At 44.2% G+C, this 17363-nt stretch overlaps 1 protein-coding gene across 1 annotated transcript in view; it reads right to left on the bottom strand.

Annotated features, from left to right (window-relative positions):
• LOC124789593 (proton-coupled amino acid transporter-like protein CG1139) overlaps window positions 1–17363 on the bottom strand; it is a 122916-nt gene that overhangs the window by 40108 nt on the left and 65445 nt on the right. The window contains exon 4 of the mRNA XM_047257004.1: window positions 1015–1165. Within this exon, the coding sequence (XP_047112960.1) occupies window positions 1015–1165 (151 nt within the window). The remainder of the gene's footprint in view (window positions 1–1014; window positions 1166–17363) is intronic.

Genomic DNA, 17363 nt, shown 5'->3' with positions numbered 1-17363 from the left:
TTACGTCAATCTCCTTGTATAAATGACGAATTGATGCATTCGGACTTTTCTCGGTTGCTTCTCTGATCCACTGAACAGTCTCTTGTGGGATAGGAGGACTGTTATTCATAGGAGACGTTAACATTTCTTTGCAACTTATTGACAATTAACTGAATTTTGGTTGGTGCTTGCTTGTGAAATTTCCGACTGAGTGTCTGCCGCATCTCCGGATAAGATAAACCGGACAATCGAGCACTAACAACACCCACGCGTTCTTGTCCCGAAAGCATTCTTCCTGAAATCCTGAAAAAATAGGCCCACGTTATCACGGAAAGGAATTATAATTATTTGCTCCTGAGCACTATGGGACTTGACATCTGACGTCATCAGTCCCCTAGAACGTAGAACTACTTAAACCTAACTTAAGGACATCACACACATCCATGCCCGAGGCAGGATTCGAACCTGCGACCGTAGCGGTCGCGCGGTTCCAGACTGAAGCGCCTAGAACGGTTCGGCCACACCGGGCGGCTATAATTATTTATTATGGAAATAAACAAGAAGGTTAGACAAAAAAGTTATTAATAGAAGAATGAGATGTGGTGAAAGATCTGACAAGTTAGGTAGATGTAGGGAGAGGGATAAAGGAAAACAATGAAGAGCTTAAGAAGAGATGTCAAAATCTCAAATGAGGGACAAATATAATAGCTCCTGGCATTAGATAACGGGGAAATCATTTTAATACAGCGGTAACAGAAGAGAGAACTGAGTGTAAGGACATAGAACTGGATTTCCGTGGCAAATATAGACCCTAAACTACAGCAGAAGTTGGAAGATCTGTGCAAGAAACGGAAAATAAAACTGACCCAGAAAAGAAATCCCATGCATCTTAAGATAGGCAAGCCAACTCACAGCATCTGCAAGAGGAGTCGGACCGTACTTCAGTAATTCTGCTGTTACGTTTACTGCTCGGGGAGATTTTCATTGAGAACCTGTTGCACCACCTCCTCGCGTAGCCTCCTCGCGGCTACTCACCAGAATGTGGACGCAGTGTGTGCAAATGTAGCCCACCAGGGCGGTGCCCACGAGGCCCACAGCAAGCCCCGCGCTCCGGAAGGCCATCGGCATCGCCAGGATGCCCGAACCGAGACTGCACTTCAGTAGGTGCATCAGCGCGCCCATGTCCCTAGCAACAAAGGGTATCATTAGCATACGTACATCAACACCGAACATTGTGTACACTACTGGCCATTAAAACTGTTACACCACGAAGATGACGTGCTACAGACGCGAAATGGAACCGACAGGAAGAAGATGCTGTGATATGCAAATGATTAGCTTTTCAGAGCATTCACACAAGTTTGGTGCCGGTGGCGAGACGTACAATGTGCTGACATGAGGAAAGTTTCCAACCGATTTCTCATACACAAACAGCAGTTGACCGGCGTTGCCTGGTGAAACATTGTTGTGATGCATCGTGTAAGGAGGAGAAATGCGTCCAACACGTTTCCGCCTTTGATAAAGTAGCCTATCGCAATTGCGGTATATCGTATCGCAACATTGCTGCTTGCGTTGGTCGAGGTCCAATGACCGTTAGCAGAATATGGAATCGGTGGGTTCAGGAGCGTAATACGGAACGCCGTGCTGCTTCACAGACAGGAGCACCTCCGATGGTGTACTCAGCGACGAACCTGGGTGCACGAATGGCAAAACGTCATTTTTCGGATGAATCCAGGTTCTGTTTACAGCATCATGATGGTCGCATCCGTGTCTGGCGACATCGCGGTGAACGCACATTGGAAGCCATTGTTTACACGTCTCGGTCACCTCTTGTTCGCATTGACGGCGCTTTGAACAGTGGACGTTACATTTCAGATGTGTTACGACCCGTGGCTCAACCCCTCATTTGATCCCTGCGAAACCCTACATTTCAGCAGGATAATGCACGACCGCATGTTGTAGGTCCTGTACAGGCCTTTCTGGATACAGAAAATGTTCAACTGCTCCCCTGGCCAGCACATTCTCCAGATCTCTCACCAATTAAAAACATCTGGTCAATGGTGGCCGATCAACTAGCTCGTCACAGTACGCCAGTCACTACTCTTGATGAACTGTGGTATAGTGCTGAAGCTTCATGGGCAGCTGTACCTGTGCACGCCATCCAAGCTCTGTTTGACTCAAAACCCAGGCGTATCACGGCCGTTATTACGGCCAGATGTGGTTGTTCTGGATACTAATTTCTCAGGATCTATGCACCCAAATTGCGTAAAAATGTAATGACACGTCAGTTCTAGTATAATATATTTGTCCAATGAATACCCGTTTATCATCTGCATTTTTTTTTTTTTTTTTTTTTTTGGTGTAGCAATTTTAATGACCAGTAGTGTAGTTTCACAAATACCTCATGAAATATAAAATACACAATCAATCTATAACTTGCCTCTATTTGTTCAAAGCGCATAAATGTGGCAAATAAAACATTTACTCCGGATATTTCCCTTTGAAATACGTAGCCCTGGAGACTAACACTTACACAGTACTCCAAATGTTGATGAGAAACACTGAACATGTGACGTCACCAGATGTCGTACTTCGCCGCATGCCCAGTGGTTGAGCCTACCGGTCAGACGCACCTGACCGGCCTAACCAAAGTCGGTGGTGCTCGGGGCCTACGTGAGCGACTTTACCGCGTGGGGTTCGGGAATCGATCCTTGCTTCTGGTAGGCAGAATTTTTTTCACTCCGTTGGGCAGTTACGTGATCACGTTGAGATATGATTTATTATTTTATTTACCTGTCTCGCGCTCTCCACACCATTATTGCGAACTACAACACAAGTAACACCCTTTATATAGCGCAAAAGTAAATGGGTATAAGTTTGCGAATAGGTTTGCTATCAGTAAAGACTCTACGTTTACTGTACTAATTAATGTCTGTAAACGAAAAAGCAGGAGCTGACAGATGTGAAAATTACCGAACTGCCAGTTTAATAAGCCACGGCAGCAAAATACTAACGCGACTTCTTTACAGACGAATGAAAAAACTGCTAGAAGCCAACCAGGGGGAAGATCAGTTTGGATTCCGTAGAAATGTTGGAACACGTGAGGCAATACTGACCCTACGACTTATCTTAGAGAATAGATTAAGGAAAGGCAAGCCTACGTTTCTAGTATTTGTTGACTTAGAGATAGCTTTTGACGACGTTGACTGGAATACTCTCTTTCAAATTCTGAAGGTGTCAGGGGTAAAATACAGGGAGCGAAAGGCTATTTACAATTTGTACAGGAACCAGATGGCAGTTATAAGAGTCAAGGGGCATGAAAGTGAAGCAGTGGTCGGGAACGGAGTGAGACAGGTTGTAGCCTATCCCAGATGTTATTCAATCTGTATATTGAGCAAGAAGTAAAGTAAACAAAAGAAAAATTCGGAGTAGGTATTAAAATCCATGGAGAAGAAATAAAAACTTTGAGGTTCGCCGATGACATTTTAATTCTGTCAGAGACAGCAAAGGACCTGGAAGAGCAGTTGAACGGAATGGACAGTGTCTTGAAAGGGGGATATAAGATGAACATCAACAGAAGCAAAACGAGGATAATGGAATGTAGTCTAATTAAATCAGGTGATTCTGCAGGAATTAGAGTAGGAAATGAGACGCTTCAAGTAGCAAATGAGTTTTGCTATTTGGGGAGCAAAATAAGTCACGATGGTCGAAGTTGAGAGGATATAAAATGTAGACTGGCAATGGCAAGGAAAGTGTTTCTGAAGAAGAGAAAATTGTTAACACCGAGAATAGATTTAAGTGTCAGGAAGTCTTTTCTGAAACTATTTGTAAGGAGTGTAGCCATATATGGAAGTGAAACGTGGATGATAAATATTTTGGACAAGAAGAGAATAGAAGCTTTTGAAATGTGGTGCTACAGAAGAATGCTGAAGATTAGATGGGTAGATCACATAACTAATGAGGAGGTATTGAACAGAATTGTGGAGAAGAGAAATTTGTGGCACAACTTGACTAGAAGAATGGATAGGTTGGTAGGACATATTCTGAAGCATCAAGGGATCACCAACTTAGTATTGGAGGGCAGCGTGGGGGGAAAAATCGTAGAGGGAGACCAAGCGATGAATACACTAAACAGATTCAGAAGGTACTGGGAGATGAAGAGGCTTGCACAGGATAGAGTAGCATGGAGAGCTGCATCAAACCAGTCTCTGGACTGAAGACCACACCAACAAACAAAAACCGAAGGGACACTAGAAAAAACATAAAATGGGTACAGCCATTACCTATTTACAGCAAGGACAATAACTTTGTAATTTCTATTTTTACAACAGATCACATTAACAAAAGGTGTTTGAAACTTGCACCGTTTGCTCGAATGCAAGTAATTTATCTTTCAGTCACCCCTTCACGCCCTACCCCAACCGCTGCCTTTGCAGCGAGGTACGTTAACTGGTGACGTCATACATTAACCAGTTCCCATCCATTTATGGGGTATTTCCCGACGTTTGCGCCCGTGCGTCTTCCAATAAATTACCAGTATCAGCATCATCTACGTCTCTTCGGGGGCTTTTAAACGTTAGTAAGAATATCCGTGTGTGTGCTTTTAATCGAGATCTACATGAATACTTGGCAATTCACAGCTAAGTGCACAGAACTACTTTCACACTATTTCTCGATTATTCCACTACCGAATAGCAAGTGGGAAAAATGGACACCTAAAACTTATTGTTTGACGGCTGATTTCTCTTATTCAAGCACGATGGTCATTTCTCTCTATGTAGGTGGGAGTCAATAAAGTATTTTCGCATCCAGAGAAGAAATACATCTATGTTGTAATAATTGCACCCAAAATTCACCTACCAGATCCGAGACCCTCTCTGCATTATTTTGTGATAATACGAAAGGAGATGCCCTCTTTAAACTTTTTCAGTGTCGATACCCAGTTTTATCTGGTAAACATGGCACACTTCGCAGCAATCCTCCAGAAAATGAGGCTGTCTTATTAGTAGACCTGTTACTTCTTCTAAGTGCTCTGCCAATAGAACACAGTCTTCTGAGATTCATCCACACAACGTTATCTTTGTGATGACTCCAATTTATGTTGTTTGTAATTATAATATCTGTATAATTTAGCATGTAACCTAAATTTAACGGATTTTTTTTAGTACTCTTGTGGAATACATACTTTTTCTTGTGCACGAGCAATTATCACTTATCGCTCCATGCAGATATCACGAGTAAATGACTTTGTTACTCGTATCGATGTTCCGACTACTATGTTATGTGGTACACGACAGCATTATCTGCAAACAATCTAAAAGAGCTGCTCATATTGTCTCCTAAATCGTTTATCTAGATCATGAACAGCAGATAGTCTGACACACTTCGTTGAGGAACACCAGAAATCACTTCTGTGGGACGCAATGTTCCAAAATCAAATGTGTGTGAATTCCTAAGGAACCACACTGCTTAGGTCATCGATCCCTAGACTTACACACTACTTAAACTACCTTATGCTGACAACAACACACCCACCCATGCCCGAGGGAGGACTCGAACCTCCAGCGGGAGGGGCCGCGCAGTCCGTGACATGGCGCCTTAAACCGCGCGGCCACTCCGCGCGGCTTGGATGCAATGATTTCCTGTAAATTGTTATGAACTGTTAATATTTTTAAATAAAAATAGATATTGAGCTTACACTTTTATGTCCAGTTGCACCTTTCAGTAACTTTCCTCGGGAAGAGAACCATTTTAACGGGGAAAATCGGGACTGTTCGTACATATATTAAGTGACCATCTTTCAGTTTTGCAGAGCAACCGACACAATAAAGGACGAGATTAGCTAGACTATAGAAAAAGTATTTACCTTTTTAATGCCGCATGATCGTCTGGGAAAACTCAGTATTGTTTCAGCTGGAAATATCTCCTCCACTAGATGAGAGCGGTGCGAATCCGAGATTAGCGCTTGAGTATTTTCTGGAACCCCAAGGTCGGAGGGTACAAGCTGGAGAGAAAGATACTAGACATTTAAGAGACGAGGCTATCATTTACCCAGGAACAAGTGCTATCTATTTCTCTTTATTTTTGCATGAGCGTTTTAGAGAGTTTGGGCTGTAAAATATTTTAGGCAAGAGGGGATATCATTAAGTATTGATTTTATCACGTCAAAAAATAAATTTCCGTAGTTACGTTTTTGCTTTTTTCAGGTACAAATCGCTATTCCTTTTTTTTCAGAGGAATCCTCTGCCAGGCACTTTATTGTGAATTGCAGAGTAATCACGTTGATGTAGATGTAGATGTAGACTTCATACGCGCTAGAGGAACTGTGTTGAACGACAGGGAGAATACGTCGAAACATGATACACTTGTGTTCCACTTTTGTTCAAAAAACTCTTTTAAGAAAACATCCCTCTCGTACATGATATTTCTTTCGGTTGACATATTTTGTTTCATCTTTACATACTGAATCCCTGGAGTGAGAACGACACTCTTTTCGCGAAACACTATTGAGATAATTTAGATAAACTGTATTTGGCACTGACTATAGAACGATGATTCTACCGCCAGAGTACATTTCATGTTATGGCCACGGAGATGACAAAGAGAAATTACGGCCCATACGGAAACAGTTATTTGCGTGTGAAACGGGAAGGACAATGACTGGTAGTGGTGCAGGTAGCACTCCGCCCCGCACCGTGTGGTGACTTGCGGATTATTTACGTAATTGTACAGTGGATAGGCAAAATAATGTGAACAGTGGTAGTAATGGGATGGCTGTGTCTGATGGTAAGGCATTTGTCACGCTGGACTGTGCGTGTTCAGTACGGACAAGGTATCAGTGCAGGTTGTTTACGAGTAGTACATCCTTCGTATTTGCATTCAGAGGCCGATGTCGACGTGCAATGATGGACCTAACAAAGTTCCCAAGGGGGCAGATTGTGGGGGCCCGATTAGCTGGACCATCAGTAACCAAAACAGCCAACTTATTGAATGTTTCAAGAGCAACTGTTTCAGCAGTAATGGCAACATCGTGTAAACATAATAGTGGGCGCAAATGAAAACTAAATGGCAGAGATCGTCGTATGCTATTTCTCGGCGGACAGTGTCGATAGATACGGGGTCACGAAAATGGGTATTGAGCTCTGCAGTCACTTAAGCCGCCGTAGTTTTGACACAAGTCGTGTTAACGAGTTGTGTCAAAACTGCGGCGGCTTAAGTGACTGCAGAGCTCAGTACCCATTTTCGTGACCCCGTATCTATCGACACTGTCCGCCGAGAACTTCATAAAGAGAATATTAATGGACGAGGTACTATACCGAAACCATTAATGATGACAAACAACGTAAAGAAGCGTAAAACGTGCTGATCAATGGAAACACGTCATGTGGTCCGACGAGTCTACGGTTTCGTTATTTCCAACATCGGGCTGGGTTTACGACTGGAAGAAGCCAAAAGAAGCATACAATGCTTATTGCTTGATTCCAACGGTTAAGCGTGGAGATGAAAGTGTGATGGTGTGGGCAGCTGGCCCCAAACATTACTCTTGAAGTCCGTGTTACAGCATACAATTATGTCAACATTTGAGGTGATCAGGCGCACCCCATGATTCAAATGTTCTTCCCCAACAACGATGCGATATTTCAGGACGATAATGCACCCATTCACACAGCCAGGACAGTACTATCATGGTATGAGGAACTGGCCAGCACAGTCCCCGGACTTGAACATTATGGAACCCTTGTGGGAGGTATTGGAGCGCAGATTCCGGAGCAGATTTCCGCCTCCATCGTCACTTCAGGAGTTAGAAGAGGTTCTCATCGAAAAGTGGCATAACATTCAATTGGAGACTGTACAATCGTTATACGCCATAATCCCAAGAAGAATCGCATCTGAGTTACGAGCAAACAGGGGTCCAACACCTTATTAATAAACCATTCCCAAGTAAGTACAGGTTTTCACATTATTTTGCCTACCTTCTGTAGATGTATTCTACTGTAAGCGTACCTATCCAGCTTGCGTTATCCGGAGTAATTCACTGATAATTTAATTTTTTTGTTCACACGTGAAACGGAGACTCAGCTTCAGACTTGAACCTAGCGAGTTCTTGATGCGCCTACCTGACCAACTGGGCTGTCGCTTCGGGACGGAAGCGGTTCTTTCTGGTAAAGTTCGCTGACAGGGTACGCTTTCGGCTCTCTGCTGAAAAATCTAAAAATTCCCACGTCACTGAGTAATCGAAAGGCAGGCATGAGAAAGGGGTCACTTGGTCGCTTAGTGGCGGTGTCCTGGGTTACCAGGGGACAGTGAACTCGCTCTCTCGAGGTCCTGGCCTCGGTACAGGGCACACGCTCTTGGTTTCCAGCTTTCGGGCGAACCAGACGGCGGAACGGTAACCACCTAGTTCAAACGTGAACCATCTTTCTCTCTCCTTCTTAATTCCGTACTTCGCTACAGCCGTCCTCTGAAGGTATGTAAAAATGTACGTCAGCGAGAAGCTGCTGACGTCACAGCATAGAATTCTACGTTTCTCTACAACTCGATCCGTGAATTGAAGAATCTGGCATGACGGATTTTTGCCTTGTAGAGAGGAACGTGGCTAATGACATGCGGTATCGTTTTTACGTTACAGTCAGAGCTCACGAGATGCCATATGTTACGCAATTAAGCTGCGTATTTGGCATTTTTTATTTTGTATTATTTTTCTTATTTTTTTTTTTTTTACAGTATATGGTAAGAATATAACCTGTTTCAAAGCATCAGCACAGTGAGGATCTCATGCAAAAGTGTCGTTTTAGGCACGATTAAAATGACAAGAAACTACGTATAAGTTGTTAAAGGCTTCTCGTATTTGATGCTGTTAGTGCTATAAATTTCATACTGTGAAAGCATACCGTGTCAGTACTATAGTACAATAGCGATCTACCAAAAGCGCATCCTTCTGCGTATAACTTGGTATAGTTAAGCATTATAGAACGCCTTTTGTAAATGCAGCCGTTACACACCATTTACTATGTAACAGGGATACAGCAGCCCTGTCGAAGCCGCAGCGTGGTTGATAGCGTTGTATCTACATCTGTAGCTACATGGATACTCTCCAAATCACATTTAAGTACCTGTCAGTGGGTGCATCGAACCACCTTCACAATAATTCTCAATTATTCCAATCTCGCACAGCGCGCGGAAATAACAAACACCTATATCTTTCGGCGCGAGTTCTGTTTCACTTATTTTATCATGGTGATAGTTTCTCCTTATGTAGATCGGCGTCAACAAAATATTTTCGCATTCGGAGGAGAAAGTTGGTGATTTAAATTTCGTGAGAAGATTCTGCCGCAACGAGAAACGCCTTTGGTTTAGTGATGTCCGCCTCAAATCTTGTATCATTTCAGTGACGCTCTCTCCCCTATTTCGCGATAATACAAAACGTTCTGCCCTTCTTTGAATTTTCTCGATGTACTCTGTCAATCGCATCTGATAACGATCGCACACCGCACAACAGCATTCTAAAAGAGGTAGGACAAGTGTAGTGTAGGCTGTCTCTTTAGTAGATCTGTTACATTTTCTAAGCGCCGTGCCAATAAAACGCAATCTTTGGTCAGCCTTCCCCACAACATTTTCTACGTGTTAGTTCCAATTAAAGTTGTTAGAAATTGTAATTTCTAGGTATTTGGTTGAATTTCTGGTCCTTAGATGTAACTGATTCATCGTGTAACCGAAGTTTAACGGACTATTACTCATGTGGATGACATCACACTTTTTGTTGTTCAGGGTCAGTTGCCAATTTTCGCACCATACAGTTATCTTTTCTAAATCGTTTTCCAGTTCGTTTTGATCTTCTGAAGACTATACTAGTCGATAAACGACAGCGTCATCTGCAAACAACCTAAGACGGCTGCTAAGGAACAGCAAAGGGCCTATAACACTACCTTGGGGAACGGCAGAAATCACTCCTGTTGTACTTGATGACTTTCCTTCAATAATTACAAACTGTGACCTGTCCGTCAGGAAATCACGAATCCAGTCACGTAACTGAAACGATACTCCATTGTTGTTGTTGTTGTGGTCTTCAGTCCTGAGACTGGTTTGATGCAGCTCTCCATGCTGCTCTATCCTGTGCAAGCTTCTTCATCTCCCAGTACCTACTGCAACCCACATCCTTCTGAATCTGCTTAGTATATTCATCTCTTGGTCTCCCTCTACGATTTTTACCCTCCACGCTGCCCTCCAATACTAAATTGGTGATCCCTTGATGCCTCAGAACATGTCCTACCAACCGATCCCTTCTTCTGGTCAAGTTGTGCCACAAACTTCTCTTCTCCCCAACTCTCAGTCTGGAACCACGCGACCGCTTCGGTTGCAGGTTCGAATACTGCCTCGGGCATGGATGTGTGTGATGTCCTTAGTTTAGCTGGGTTTAAGTAGTTCTAAGTTCTAGGGGACTGATGACCTCGGAAGCTAAATCCCATAGTGCTCAGAGCCATTTGAATAGAAGAATTACTTGCAGCAGTCGATGTTATTTACTATAAATAACATACTGTCTGCAATTCTACTTCTCTAGGTCAACAACTGTAATGTTTCTTCAATAGCACGAAATCTGAACGTGACTGCTGGTCTGGCTCAGAAAATAAACACATGTGACTCATTGGAAGACATTGCAATTATGTAACTTTGTGTGAAATACGTACACTTTTCTTTTGGTTTTATGAACTGTCTCATGTTTGTATCTTGCTGGTAAATATCTTTTTCATTGAATGGAGAAGCTTCGAAAATGTCTCTTCTTCCATTCTAACGGAATTACGAAACGAATCTCGATCTTGAACCGTATGTGAAGTACGTTAATTCAATACAACATCGAGAATATGAATAGTATGCATTCGCAAAATGACATTAGTCACTGTACTTTAACTACGTCCGGCGTTCAATAAGTAATACAAAACTTTTTTTTTATTTTAGAGTAGGTTCGTCTTATTTAAGATTCAAATACACCATATTGTTCCCCACGATTTTGGCTACAAAATCGTATTTTTCAATATGGTTTCCGTACAATGCGAAGGTCTTACGCCACCTTACAGGAAAGGCCTGTATGAACGTACGATACCACTCTGATGTAAGAGTCATTGTCTTGCTGCATCTTCCTATCATCCAGCTGTGCAGCGAGGGGTTTGCTTGTGATCCGCCGATCACATCGAATGAGAGTGTCCACACGTTCCGACACTGCAGGAGTCACAGCTGTGTGTGGCCGGCCGCCACGAGTAGATCGGACAGGTTTGCACGATCTTCTCGCTATGACGACAGACGCCTCGGCCAACTACTCACGGTGCTTTTGTTCACTGCCAGGTTCCGCAGACATTCTGCAAGCGCCTGTGAATATCTACGACGCTCTGCTTTTCCACCAAAAGAAACTCAATGATAGCTCTCTGCTTGGAACGCAGCTCCGTTTCAGACGCCATTTTAAAGGCTATGCATAGCGCCACCACCGTTCGGAATTTGATGAAACTGTAGCGGCCGAACCGGGAATATTCGATAATTTCCCAAACGAAATTCTGCATTTTTTTAACCGAAACTCGCCTAGAAAATTTTGTGTTGCAATACTTATTGAGTGCTCCTCGCATGTTCAATTTCAAATTCAAATGGGTTAACAAAGAACATCTACTAGTATTTTCCTCAGATGATTGTACATAGTTGTGTAATGTGTTTCTGCCAGCAATTCGCTGTTCAAGCTGTTGCCGAGTCCACAGTCTTCTTCACGATTTTCTCTGCTCTTCGCCGACTATGGCTAACAACGTTAACACAGCTACACTGACGCGGCAAAGAATCGGGTACCGGCCTACGTATTCAAACAGAGATATGTAAACAGGTAGAATACCGCGCAGCGATCGGCAACGCTTATATAAGACAAGAAGTGTCTGGCGCAGTAGGTAGATCGGTTACTGCTGCTAGAGTGGCAGGTTGTCACCATTGAAGTGAGTTTGAACGTGGTGTTATAGTCGTGCAACCTTTCCGCAAATTGCTGCAGATTTCAATTCTGGGCCATCAACAAATGTCAGCGTGCGAACCATTACACGAAACGTCATCGATATGAGCTTTCGGAGCCGGCCGCGGTGGCCGTGCCGTTCTAGGCGCTGCAGTCCGGAACAGCGGGACTGCTACGGTCGCAGGTTCGAATCCTGCCTCGGGCATGGATATGCGTGATGTCCTTAGGTTAGTTAGGTTTAAGTAGTTCTAAGTTCTAGGGGACTGATGACCTCAGAAGTTAAGTCCCATAGTGCTCAGAGCAATTTGAACCATTTGAGCTTTCGGAGCCGGAGACCCACTCGTCTACCCTTGATCACTGCACGACACAATGCTTTACGTGTCGTCTTTTCCCGTCAACACTGACATTGGACTGTTGGTGACTGGAAACATGTTGCCTGGTCGGACGAGTCTCACTTCTAATCGTATCGATTGGACGGACGTGTAAGGGTATGGAGATAATCTCATGAAGCCATGCACCCTGCATGTCAGCAGGGGCCTGTTCAAGCTGGTGGAGGCTCTGTAATGGTGTGGGACGTGTGCTGTTGGAGTGATATGTCTAGATTCGACTCTGACAGGTGACACTTACGTAAGCATCCCGATGGATCACCTGTATCCATTGATGTCCATTGTGCATTCCGACAGACTTTGGAAACTCCAGCCAGTCAATGCGACACCCCACATGCCCAGAATTGCTACAGGATGGCTCAGAACACTCTCCTGAGTTTAAACACTTCCGCTGGCCACCAAACTCCCCAGATATGAACAGTATTCAGCATATCTGGGATGCCTTTCAACATGCTGTTCAGAAAAGATCTCCACCCCCTCGTACTCTTACGGATTTATGAATAGCCCTGCACAATTCATGGTGTCAGTTCCCTCCAGCTGTACTTCAGACATTAGTCGAGCCCATGCCGCATCGTGTTGGGGCACTTCTGCGTGCTCGCGGTGGGCCTACGCGATATTAGGCAGGTGTATAAGTTTCTTTGGCTCTTCAGTGTATTCTATGCCCGTCCATTTTTGTGAGGAAATTGTGTCACTTAAACCCCAGATGCAACCAAGAACTGCCATTAGAGAGCTCTCAGGTCACAAATCACGATGTGGAGCATGTTGTCTTCCGTGAGATGTAGGCAGGTCGTTTCAGACGCTGCAGCAATAACGACGCACATCACGTCTGGCACGCTTTACGATGAGAAACACGACCCGTATGGGGACGGCTTAACTCTCAGACAGGCTGACACGCCGGCAGTGTCGTACATGAGTTTACTGGTTTGGGTTTCACCACCTCTGAAGGTGAGCGTCATCACTTATACCCAAGCTCTCTCTCGTTCACCTCTCAGCTCGAGGATCCATCATCCAGCTCATACACGGACATGGGTAATGGCTTGGAAAAATAACTCCCCAGCTTGTGGGGAATGGACTCTCCGAGTGGAAAAACGCCTTTAGCCAACCCCAATTGGGTGCTCACGGGGAAACTTGTGGAGGCTGTGCCGCCACCACCAATGGCGACCGTTTCGCCAGCGGTATAGCATCCGTCGTGGCACGATAGTTTTTACGGGAGGAGTACTTTGGGCTGACCAGGCCCTCGTGCCACACAGCACGTTGTTCCCAGGATCTTAGCCCATCTCATTTCTGGGAAACCTTTTCTTCACTACCACCTTTCAGTACACCTAATGTGCCGTTGGTGCGCCAAGAAGCATGTAGAGCTATCTTCAAGGATTCGAGAGATAGCTCATCACCCCTCCAAGCTGAGCCGTGGTTCCCCAAATGCACAGACCTTCAGGGTTGTAGACGTCTCGTAGTGTGTTTGTTCCTCCTTTCTGGTTCATGAGGGACTGAGACACAAGTGCCTCCCAGACTAGTTCTCAGCTTTTACCCACGAATCTTTTGGTTTGGTCGCAAACCTGGTTATGTACTGGGAGACGTAGGTGAAGTTACAGTTCCAAGGTGTCTGACGTCTTCTCTCATCTCAAAAGCTTCCTCTGCGAAAGCCATTAAGACAGAGAAGGTTTCTATTGTGTGCAGCAGTGGTTCCTTCCTTGTGAAAGGTTCGTGAGCCTCTGCTACAATTAACTGGCCTAGTAGCTCTGTATATAGACATGTTAATGAATAGGGTGGAGTTGTATCTGGACATCCCAATATCCCAACCAGGGCGAACAGTGATGTATTCCTTAATTTCGGCATATACCATGAGTTTCCTTTAATCCCCTTTTTCAATTTCAAACCGCGTGCCTTCCAGCACCCCCTCCCTCATCCTTGATACGGGCTAGTTACACGACACGTGCGGCCTGTACACTGCTGACTTAGCACCAAATGATTTCTTCCCGTTTCCTCTGATGAAGAAACCACGCGATAGATACGAAATGACGACAAAGTGATTTCGAGGCTGAATGTTTCCTGAACACAAACTTCTACAACCAAGATCGCTGCCATATGTTTGGAGAAATTGTCACATTAAACAGTGACAAGATAGAGGACTAATACCATCATGAAATTTTTATCGTCACGGCTGTTTTCGAGGTGATAATTAAAAATTAATGACCCTTTTCTTATACATGTAGAAAAAGTGCGGTATAGATAGCATTGTAAACTCAAAAAAACCGATGGGAGGGTATATCACCGGCAGACATAGAGGAGGAAACGATGCTGACTGTTGATGAAATGGTTGAGAGACCGTAAAAAAGAATGGAGAAAAATTAGGGTTAAATACCTCGTCGACAGCTGGGTTATTAACGGTGGAGCACACGCTCGGAATGTTTCGAGGATGCGAATGGTAATCGGCCATCTCGGCATTGGTGTGAGCGATTTGGGGAAATCACGGGAAAGCTACAGCTGGATGCCGGACGCGGCTTTGAACCGTGATCCTCCCGAATACGAGTCCAGTATGGTGGCCACTGCGCCACCTCGCTCGTTCGCTCTGTGTGAGACCCTGTCGCCCCCCGACCTCCACCTCCACGTGGATCCACACTCTGATGGAGTCGAGTCCGCCGCACTTTCTGACTTCACTGATAACAGGCGTGAAGCAGCTTTAGGTCTCGTCTTCTGCGCAGGTCATGCTTTCCATTGTAGCTGGGTACTGAGTGGCCAGTACAAAGGGTTTTGAGTTGGGGGTATAACTGTGGAAACGCTCTGGACAAAACCCATATTTCTTTCCTTTTTTTCTGTTGCAACTTTCATCTAAATACACGTGTCACCAATTCTTTGATAGACTACGTCGTCAAAGGAAAATACTCTTCCTTTTAAAACGACAGCAGTGAGTCGTGTTTTCAAAAAGCTTTGCACCGGTAACTGAGAGCCTACTTCCCACTCTGATGTTCTTTCTTCATGTTCTTATTCTTGGTTTTCGTCATCATCATCATCATCTTCATCTTCCTTCCAAGTATTAGGCCTTTTGAAGTGTTACAGGCTCGTCGGGAAGTGCTACTCCCCTCTTTTCGTTGGTCGACCCAGTGATCTTACACCGTTGGGGCGGCACTGTAGCGTCGGTTCTGAGATCCTGCTCAGCTCACTCGTTGCAAATATTTTCCCCAGTTGTTTTGGTGGTTCTGAACATGATGTGTGATGGATTCCGTTCAAAGTTCCTTCAACACATCTTCATTTGTTTTGTGATCCCATCTGGTGTAGACAGATGTTGGTCTCAATAATTTAATTTCGCAGGCTCTTAATCTTTTCTGCATCTTTTGCTTTTGTTGTGCAAGCTTTGCTGCCATAGCACGGCTTAGATGTTGCTAAGGTCCTATGAGGGCATAGGTTGGTGTGCTTCTGGTCTATGGAAGATTTCATCAAATTATTAATGACTCCCACTGTTTCTGAATACCTGGTGGCTTTTTCAGCTATGTCTGTTTCTGCCAGAAAGGATAGTTTATAGTCAAAATATCCGAATGTGTTCACTCCTTCTAGAATGTTATTTTTCAAAGAGAACTGACTTTGTACTGGGGGTTTTTGGATGTTAATGCTCATGCTCTATTTTTCGCATATAATTGTGCACAGAACGCTGCTAGTCATCTCCCGCAGGTGCTGCAAGTGCTAAACCATCTACGAAAAGTAAAACATCTAGCTTTGTGCTTCTGTTGGTTTGAATGAAGCCGTCTGGTATTTGTCTCAACTCTTGGATGATTTTATTCACATAAATGCCCGAGTCTGAAAATTTGTCCTCTTTCTTGACACAGATTATTTTTATTTTGTAAATATTGTACCATATATAAAAAAATTATACAGGGAGACAGTAAGGACTTTAGGTTTAGGGAACGATAGTCGTGTGAAATATATAATAGTTCAAGGTCTATATCCATTCCTATTGCGCTTTATCACTCTTTGTTCCATTCTCTTCGGTGAAGATAACTACGCGGATATCCGACAGCCTGGTAAGGCAAGGAGAGTGATATGAAGGTGGCACTGATCTGCACCCGTTCCAGCTTTTCAGTGGCCCAGCATCATCCTCATATGTGCCTACGGCCTACTGGGAATCAGTAAGTCAGTTTGTGTATCATCCTGAGACGACGAAAAGCGTCATCGACGTATACCTCAAGGTAACAGCATGAGAAGATAATTAAAGCTTATGACTAAACTTTAGATTTGCCCACCAAACAGTGCGGATATGACGATAAGTTTTCATCTAATATTAAGTGAATTTACAGCTGCTGCTGTCGCCACGTGGAATTACTTCCTTACGTGATGTATGTCCAGTAGTGAGCTCGTAAAGCAAAAGCATTTTTCCATGTATTTATTTACATCGAGGATCAATTGGCAATCTCTATGCCAAATTAACTGATGTAGAAAGCTAAACTCGGGCCGAACAGACCATGAAAGCCCAGCGGACCGACCGACCGCAGTGTCATCCTCAGCCCACAGGCGACACTGGATGCGGAAATGGAGGGGCATGTGGTCAGCACACCGCTCTCCTGACCATATGTTAGTTTACGAGACCGGACCCGCTACTTCGCAATAAAGTAGCTACCCAGTTTTGCCCCCACAAGATTGGAATGCAGCCCTCTTGCCAATAGCGCTCGACAGACGCAATGGTCACCCATCCTAGCGCTAGCCCAGCCCAACAGCGCTCAACTTTGGTGACTTGGCGGGAACCGGTGTTACCACAGCGGCAAGGCTGTCGGCTATCTGATGAAAGGCCATCATACAATTCTTATTCAACCAATATTAAGGATATTCACCCTAGTTGCCGGATTTTGTCACAACATGTTGCAGGACAATATTATTCCATTTTCAAGTGCTAAAAACAAGGAAACCAGATAAATCAATCCTTCTTATTCCGGCAGACATGTAAAGACTGCAGAATTCCTGAGTTAAAACCTATCTTAAAATGATTTTTTATGCTGGTACCTCTGGAACGATGCACCGGCTTGTGATGTTTTATG

Source organism: Schistocerca piceifrons, chromosome 3 (assembly GCF_021461385.2).
Source record: "Schistocerca piceifrons isolate TAMUIC-IGC-003096 chromosome 3, iqSchPice1.1, whole genome shotgun sequence".
Lineage (NCBI taxonomy): Eukaryota > Metazoa > Arthropoda > Insecta > Orthoptera > Acrididae > Schistocerca > Schistocerca piceifrons.
The sequence above is the reverse complement of the archived record's forward strand: the minus strand, read 5'-3'. Positions and strand labels throughout refer to the sequence as shown.